This window comes from Propithecus coquereli, unplaced genomic scaffold (assembly GCF_000956105.1).
Source record: "Propithecus coquereli isolate 6110/MARCELLA unplaced genomic scaffold, Pcoq_1.0 Scaffold54, whole genome shotgun sequence".
NCBI lineage: Eukaryota > Metazoa > Chordata > Mammalia > Primates > Indriidae > Propithecus > Propithecus coquereli.
This window is the reverse complement of record NW_012151285.1, coordinates 5,305,401-5,313,104: the sequence shown is the minus strand read 5'-3', so window position 1 is coordinate 5,313,104 and position 7,704 is coordinate 5,305,401. Positions and strand designations below refer to the sequence as shown.

Sequence of the window (7,704 nt, the reverse complement as noted above, 5' to 3'; positions counted from 1 at the left end):
AGTCACATAGGAGGTGTCTCAGATCTATTGCCATACCAAGCAGTGGTATGGCACTGCTTGTGTTCAAGGCACCCTTATTATATTTCATAACAGCTCCAAACCACAAGAGTACTGTGCTTGATTTATAAAATAAACTTTATCCTAAGTATGTATGAATAGAAAAAGCATAATATATAGAGAGTTTGGCATTATCCTAGGTTTTAGGCATCCTCTGGGGGTCTTGAAATGTACCCCTCTCGGACAAGAGGGACTACTGTAGATTAAAACAAAAATGCAGCCATATCACACCATTTCAATAAAGAAAACATCCCATGGTTTTTCATTCACATGCTGCTTAAGAAACTCTAAGGCAGTAAGCAGTTTTCATTTTCATCTGTTTTTGCAATATTGTTAGAGTTTGGATAAGCCAAGAAGAGGAATTTGGCTGTTGATAATTAGTATGTCCTTGGGCACAGGATATGACTTTCTGAAAAGCTAAGAATTTTGTTCCTAGGATATAGTCTTTGGGGAGTTGGAAATGATATTTATGTCCATTTGGCTCAATGCTTTTATTTTATAGATGAAGAAACTGAGGTTCTGGGTGGTGACGACCAGGCCAAGAATGAATCATTGCTCAGTGGCAGTACCAGTCTTCTTCATCACCTCTTGCTGCATCAGGCTGTTCTGGGTCTTGCCACAGAGGTGAAATTTGAAAGTTGCATATGCATTTGACGGGAAGATCACTTCTGCTAGAAGTAAAGCATCTCCTGGATCACTCGGAAAGAACTCATATCTCATACAATGAGGACATGAAGGATGCTTGCTGTACATGTGCTCAGAATGAGAATCACAGAGTTCTCTTCAGAGAATACACTGGAGCATATTGCACGGATGTGAGAACATCTTAACAATAGAACTCATTCCCTTTCAGAAAATGTTTCAGGAAGAAAAAAAAATAACTTGTATTTTCTATCACAGATGAGGCTGTGTGTAAACCAGAAGTTTCTAAGTTGATTCATATTTAAAACAGACATGTGATAATTTCAACTTTTTTCTTATGTAAAAAGATTAAATGCAAAAAAGTATCACATTTAAGAAGAAACCAAACTTTCAAAATAACATTTAACAACAACAAAAAAACCCTTCCATAAAAATTTCCTAACAATGTAACTGCTTTCTGAAAGTGCAATCAATACAAGACAGTACATTATCAGTGATGATAGTGGTTACTCAAGTGCAGCAGCTTCAGAAACACTGTGATTTGCATTTGCAGAAGATGCATACAAATTTATTCTTTTGATGAGCTCTTCTCTTTTCCAAAATATCTTTGGACTAGGCAGTGGAACTGTAAGAGCATAGCTCTGTGCTCCTAACTGAGTATCAGAAAAGGTGTCCAGTGCTGCCTTTTAAAGCAGTACTTTATAAGTATTTTTCCTTTGGAATAAGTAACTAATTTTTTTCTTTAACTTTTATTAATAGTCATGGACAAGAATAGTAAGAATATAAAATCCAAGCAGGGCAGAATGCAGAAAAAAAATCAAAGGAAAAAAATAATAGACGTAAATTTAAAGAATAAAGCCCAGGAAAGAATGATTCCTTTAACATACTCAATGGATAGAGACAAAGTTATTTCAGCTATAGGAGGTCAGACAGAAACTTCCAGAACACATATTGAATCCCTCAGGGATCTAACAGTAAACAAATTCAACGTGTTAAAATGAAATACATTAAACATATGCAAAATTAGGTTGTCTTACAATTTGGAGTTTTCTATGCATACGGAATTGGAAAGTCCAAGTTCTGATCTGTGACACCCCCCTGTGAGTGCAGGATGAGGACCGCAGAAATGTGAGGGGTGAACAAGAACAAGAAGTGCACAATTTGTGCATCCTCAGGGGTCTCCACTGAGGACCAGCCTTCTTGATTTCCATTGTTCTTATTCTTTCTCAAATTCCTCCAACATCAGCTCTTTGGGGTGTGTACAGCTGGGCCTGGTAGAAAGTTCCAAGGCAGATGGCCATGTCACCTTGAGTAACCCCGGGTGTTCATAGTGACAGGGGAAGAACCATGTCTGTGAGCAGAGCAAGACAGTTTGCAGTGTCCAAGGTTCTGAAAGAGGACGTGATCGGGATGCTGGAAGATCGGGTGGGAAGACCATGGAAACCTTAATTCAGGAACTCCTGCCGTGTACCCCACTTCTCCATCCGACACTCAGTAGCAGTAATGATTTTGACAACCATGCCTAAGCAGTCATCTCATAACGTCCTCTCCACCCCTTTATGCTCTCAGAGATACTTGAGTCACACATAAAATTTGCTTCTTTTGTGAATAGTATAACAGCTCCTTGGTCCTTATTCCAAATTCTTTGAATCCCCTATTCTCTAGGTTGTTAGTTTTATTTGCTAAAATGGTAGTCAGTAATTACTGAGTCCCTCAGAATCTTGGTAGATTTTAGTTGATATACTACTACAAAGTAGAAACAAAGGTCAATTCTGTGTTTTCCTCTCATATAAGCAAGTGGAGTGTGTGTGTGGGGGGGATGTGGGGAGGTGGGGCAGGCTGTCACCGATTTCTGAAACTGACTGAATGAAAGATATCATAACACTTTGATGTGGTAAATGCTCCAAATCATTCTCTCTTGATTGGATGATCCCTCCAAATTTAAGATGTTTTAGGGTTTCTTTTGGATTTCTGAAGCTTCAAACCATGATTTTTCTTAGTAATGCAAAACATTACATGTGCAGAGCTTCTCCCAAACTCCTCTTCTTGAAGGTTTTCCAAACATATGACAGGTGACCCCTGGCTAACTCAGCTATCTATTGGACACAGGCAGGAAAACCACATCAAATCAAACAATGCCAAGATACACTTGGATCCACCTTCTAATTTATACAGAAATTATAGATGATGCTTCCTTGTGAATAGTTTGTACTTTGATAGTTTCTATTTAATGGAATTTTCATTTTAATCCTTTTCTGAATGCACACACATTGATGCTAGTCAAAAAAAGAAAGGAAGAAACCTGCATTACTGGATTTAGAGGATTCTTAGAAAAGTAAGGCAAATCTCCATGGCAATATCCTGCCTTTGACACGTGTGGTGCTAACTTTGAAATAGTGTAAAGATGTTTCCATCATGTGGATACACTTCTGCCGGATGCGCTTACCAGGGTTGTGAAAAAGTAGTGATAATACTCGGTCATCATGCCCATGAACAGAATCTGCAAAAGAGAAACAAGGAGAAAGAATCAGGAACGGAATTCTAATAAGAAATGGGTAATTACTAGGGTGACTGCGAAAGCTTGGGAACATAGAACAGGAAGGGGCTTTGGAAATGCACAGACTCAGCAGATCAGAAACCTGAGGCCAATTAGTGGCTGCTGTGGATTGAGGCCACAGACCTCCAGCCAATACCGTTTTCATCACACACTGCTTCGACTCACATCAAAGTTATCGATCTGATGTTCAAATTTAAAAATAGTTTATGCTCAACAAATTGTATCTGTGGAGTTGTCTGTAATGGCACAGGGCTTTGTTTTTCCCACTGCCTGGGCTTCTGAGTGATCTCATACTTAGAAATATATATATATTTTATTGACCCCCATAGCCTTAGTACTTAGCACAAGGCTTCACTCAGAGTAGAACTCATGAAATGCTAAATTGGCAATGCTGTTATGTAGATACATGTAAGCGAGGATTTACAAATGAGTACATCTCTGAAACCTTTCTCTATCGCTTTTCCATGTTATCCCACAGGATGAATAGGGGAAGAGATGATTAGTTTATAGATGGAAGGATGGGGACTATTCTTATACAAATTTCACACTGTCTCTTAATTCTGATTCTCAATTACCTGCTTGGGATCTTAATAGTTCTAGACACTCTGTGAGTGTGTATATTGTTCTTACTTTGTGGGAGAGGAGAGAGAGAGGAGGTGAATAAAAAGGACAGGGGTTCTAAGCAAAGATAGTTCATTAAACTGTGATCTTATTTTAGGATTCCTGGAAATAGTGTCAACTGAGAAGTCATGGATGGTTTGGAGATAAGCTCTTCTTTCTGAATCTTCTGAATGAGGATACCACCTTCCTTAGGGCAGGTCAACAAAAAGGACTATTTGGGTGCTACTTTTTGGTCTTTGTATAGAAATAAATAGAGACGATTCAGAAATCACATTTCCAAGTTAGTTTTCCCCAACTCTGGTCAATTCGGGATGCAAGTGAGAATATCCTCTGGAAGTTTTAAAATCAGAGTCTTAGGCTTCGTCGCAGAGACAGCCTGAATTAGAATTTCTGAGAGGGCAGCCTGGGTTTCTGCATTTCACATCTGTGGTTGAGAATCACTGCTCTATGGAAAACATACCCATTTGCATTAAAGAACAAAGACTTTCAGATCTTCAGTTGAAGAGATGGATTGAAAAGGTCTGGAAAAAGGCAGCACAAGTTACCAGAGGTCCTAGAAGGTACCCAAGATATGTAAACTAGAATGATTTTACATGAAAGGGAATAAAGAATAAAGAGGGTATTTGGCGGCAGCACATAACATAGTGATAACACCAATCTGACACTTCCTAACGCTGTTTTTACTAACGTGGAAACCAGAGGAATAGTTAGTGAAATTGTAATGTCATGAAGATAAGACAAATGACAGGAAACTCTCTCCATGAATCATGAGCCTACGGCATGTAAGTCACTCCTATGATGATAACAAGACCAGGCGCACAAAAGGATTTTTAAAAGGGTAGACTTGCTTTAAGGCCATCAATAACATTTAAAGCCATGCATGGTGAGGTCTTGTTAACTGGTCTCTTATATCATTCGAGCATAAAGGGCTGGCCTGCCAGGGTCAGTCAGGAATCCAATTTTTCACTTTGGTCATTAGATCGCGTAATTGCAGCCAAGACTACCTCTTGAAAGGGAACTGGACAAGTTTTATGTTTAGATATAGAGCTGGATACAAAGGTTTTAAATATTGTTTCTGAAACTGAAAATAAAACACAAAGGCATCTGAATCTGTAGCTTTTCACTTAGGCAAAATCTTCTTTTTAAACTTATCATGGAAGCTTTTGATCCCCCGTTGAGGGCATAAGCATATTTTTAACAACCATTTGACTAATTATTTTTTATTATTTTTTAAATAATTCCTGGATGCAAACATGTATTTGATATGCCTCTTATTCAGTGTCAGGAAAGAGATATGAAAATGCAATGAAAAAAGAGCCAAGGGGTCCACTTTTATTGCAAAAGAACCCTTGGGTCCTCCAGGTACAATTTTTATTTGCTGTACTAGAAAAATCCCTGTTCCCTTTCCTAGCTAGCTGTTTGGATCAGTGCCTCCCAGTTCTTCCCTTGAATTTACTAGAAATCGAAGTTAAGGAAGCAGTATAGTCACTGATCATTGGTCCGTCAACTTTGTGAACACTCTAGGACTCAGGTGAATGAAAAACTTCTAGGTCAGAACAACAAAGGCAATGGTACCAAAGGTGGTGCTTTTAAAACAATTGTTCTTATAAGAGTCTGTAGACTGCTTGGAACCAGTAGCCCTGTCGTCTCATAGTAGCATAGTTTATAAATGTAACTATTGCATTCACATTATGATTTTCTCTCTGCATGTTGGTATTTCAACTGAAAGTCATTAAGGGATTAAGGAAAGGTCACATCAAGATAAATGTCAGTTTTAAAAATAAAAACTATAATCATGATGTGGGGAGTTTTCTAACCGTTCTTTGCAGAACTGATTTTTTCCTAAGAAAGACTACCTTCTTTGGATTTTGGTACTGTACTTGTCTGCTGAACTGACCAAATAGTGCTAATCTTGGCAGTATGTATACTTTACCAGGGTAGTATTGCTAGAAACTAGTTCTGGCTCTATTTAAATCATTTTTACTGATACAAAACACATCATGTCACACATGCTGATATGGAATAAATGTGGCTATCATATTTATAGCATATTTTCCTTAATTGCTTCCACTAATATGTTCTAATAATGCTTATTTCCTAATGGAATTATTCTTATTAAATAACTTTTGACATCATATCATTATCTTTTGATAACATTATGTATCTAAAATAGGGAGGGTGTTGACTGTCTACTACCCCTTTTGATTTTAGAAGATTCCTTGTGTGGACATCATTACTACAGTTTGCCAATTTTCCAACTCAAAGGGCACATAATAGGGTTGCATTTCCTGGCCCCTGTGCTTAGATAGGGCCGTGTGTTGGTTCTGGCCACAGAGGTGGGAGCAATACTGACATGTGTCAACCTCCAGAGATCTCCCTCCTCCAACACATGACTAGCATTGTTATCAGTGCCAGAACAAGCTTTTTTTGAATACATTTTTCTGTTTCATAAAAACCATGAGTCATGTAAATGATCTGTTTACAACTTTGTTTTGATTGCTAGGAAGTTCAGGGTCAAAACCGTGAGTCCTTCATTAGCCACTAGTCAGGAACATAGGGTAATATATTCCACATGTGCTAATGTCATCCAGCTGTATGTTCTTCTTACCTAGTTTTCCCCTTTGTGCCAAATATCTACCCCTTATAAATATATTTATCACTTTCTTTCAAATGTATCTTTCTGAGCTGCTCCAATTCTTTGTAGAATAAAGATATTACAAAAAAATAAAAAAATCATGATTAGGACAATCACAAATAATTTTTTCCCATGAAAAGAGGTGAACTCTTCAGATCTGACGTAGCTGGCTTAGATTAGAGTAACAAAAAAGAAGGCCTCCAACAAAATAGTTCTCTTTACCCCACTTGCTCCAGGGCTCACCGTTCATAGTTAATCATACTCGATATTGCTCCAGAATCAATCATAAGAACTTAAAAGAGACCAATACCAAAAGACTTAAAGTCCTGCATACTTATGACATTCCATCCTATCTTGATAACATAATCCATAAACCAGCAAGGGGAAGGGTGGCTTGTAACTATTGTAATGTTTCCTTTGTATTTTGCTACTAAGGATGAAAATACCACAAGATTATATCATTGTTTCAGTTGTTAGAAAATAACTACTTTTTTTTTATTTGTAGTTAAACTGGTTCATCAGAAGGCAGAAACTCAATGCCAGTTGGCTCTTGAAAGAATAATTCGAATGGTTCCACTCTTATCAATATACCCTTGGATATGGTCATAGCTCCTTAAGAATAGTGATCCCACATCAGTCCAGCTTCTTTCTGGAAGTTTTTTGACAGAACCTTCATGACTTGTTCACAGTAGCATCGACCATCCTTGGTCTAGCCTAGTTGTTCTTGGCAATGATGAGCTTAGATTTTGACGGGTGAAGTTACCAAGTACAGACAACCTGAGCAGCAGCAAGACCATATTTTAGTTTGTCTTGCAAGTCCTCATTGAGGTCTAGGTGAAGATGTTGAAGAAATAGCTTGTAGGGGTCTAATGTCTGTGCTTGGTGACCGAGTCATCATATAAGATACCTGGAAAGTCCTTGGATCAAAGTTTTCCAACAAAAGGTTTCGGTATCCTATGAAGCCTATACCATATTTCAAACTGATTATTTCCCAAAAGGCAATGCCGTGCTATGGAGACAGCAACAAAAAATTCTTCCCCACAAATTCTCAGCATCCATCACTAAAGGCAATCCATATGTCACAAATAATTGGCATTATGCTGCTGTTGTAGCAGAAACTTAAAATGCAACCTGGAGTTCTCTTAAGTAATTTTGAGGCATTTTTGTAATACTCATACTTTTTTTTTTTTTT

General features: G+C 37.9%; 1 protein-coding gene across 4 annotated transcripts in view; it reads right to left on the bottom strand.

The window, feature by feature from the left end:
• GRIK1 (glutamate receptor, ionotropic, kainate 1) overlaps positions 1 to 7,704 on the bottom strand; it is a 454,613-nt gene that overhangs the window by 118,858 nt on the left and 328,051 nt on the right. For all 4 annotated transcript variants that reach the window (XM_012657351.1, XM_012657350.1, XM_012657352.1 and 1 more), the window contains one exon: positions 3,146 to 3,199. In XM_012657351.1, coding sequence (XP_012512805.1) covers positions 3,146 to 3,199 — 54 coding nt within the window. The remainder of the gene's footprint in view (positions 1 to 3,145; positions 3,200 to 7,704) is intronic.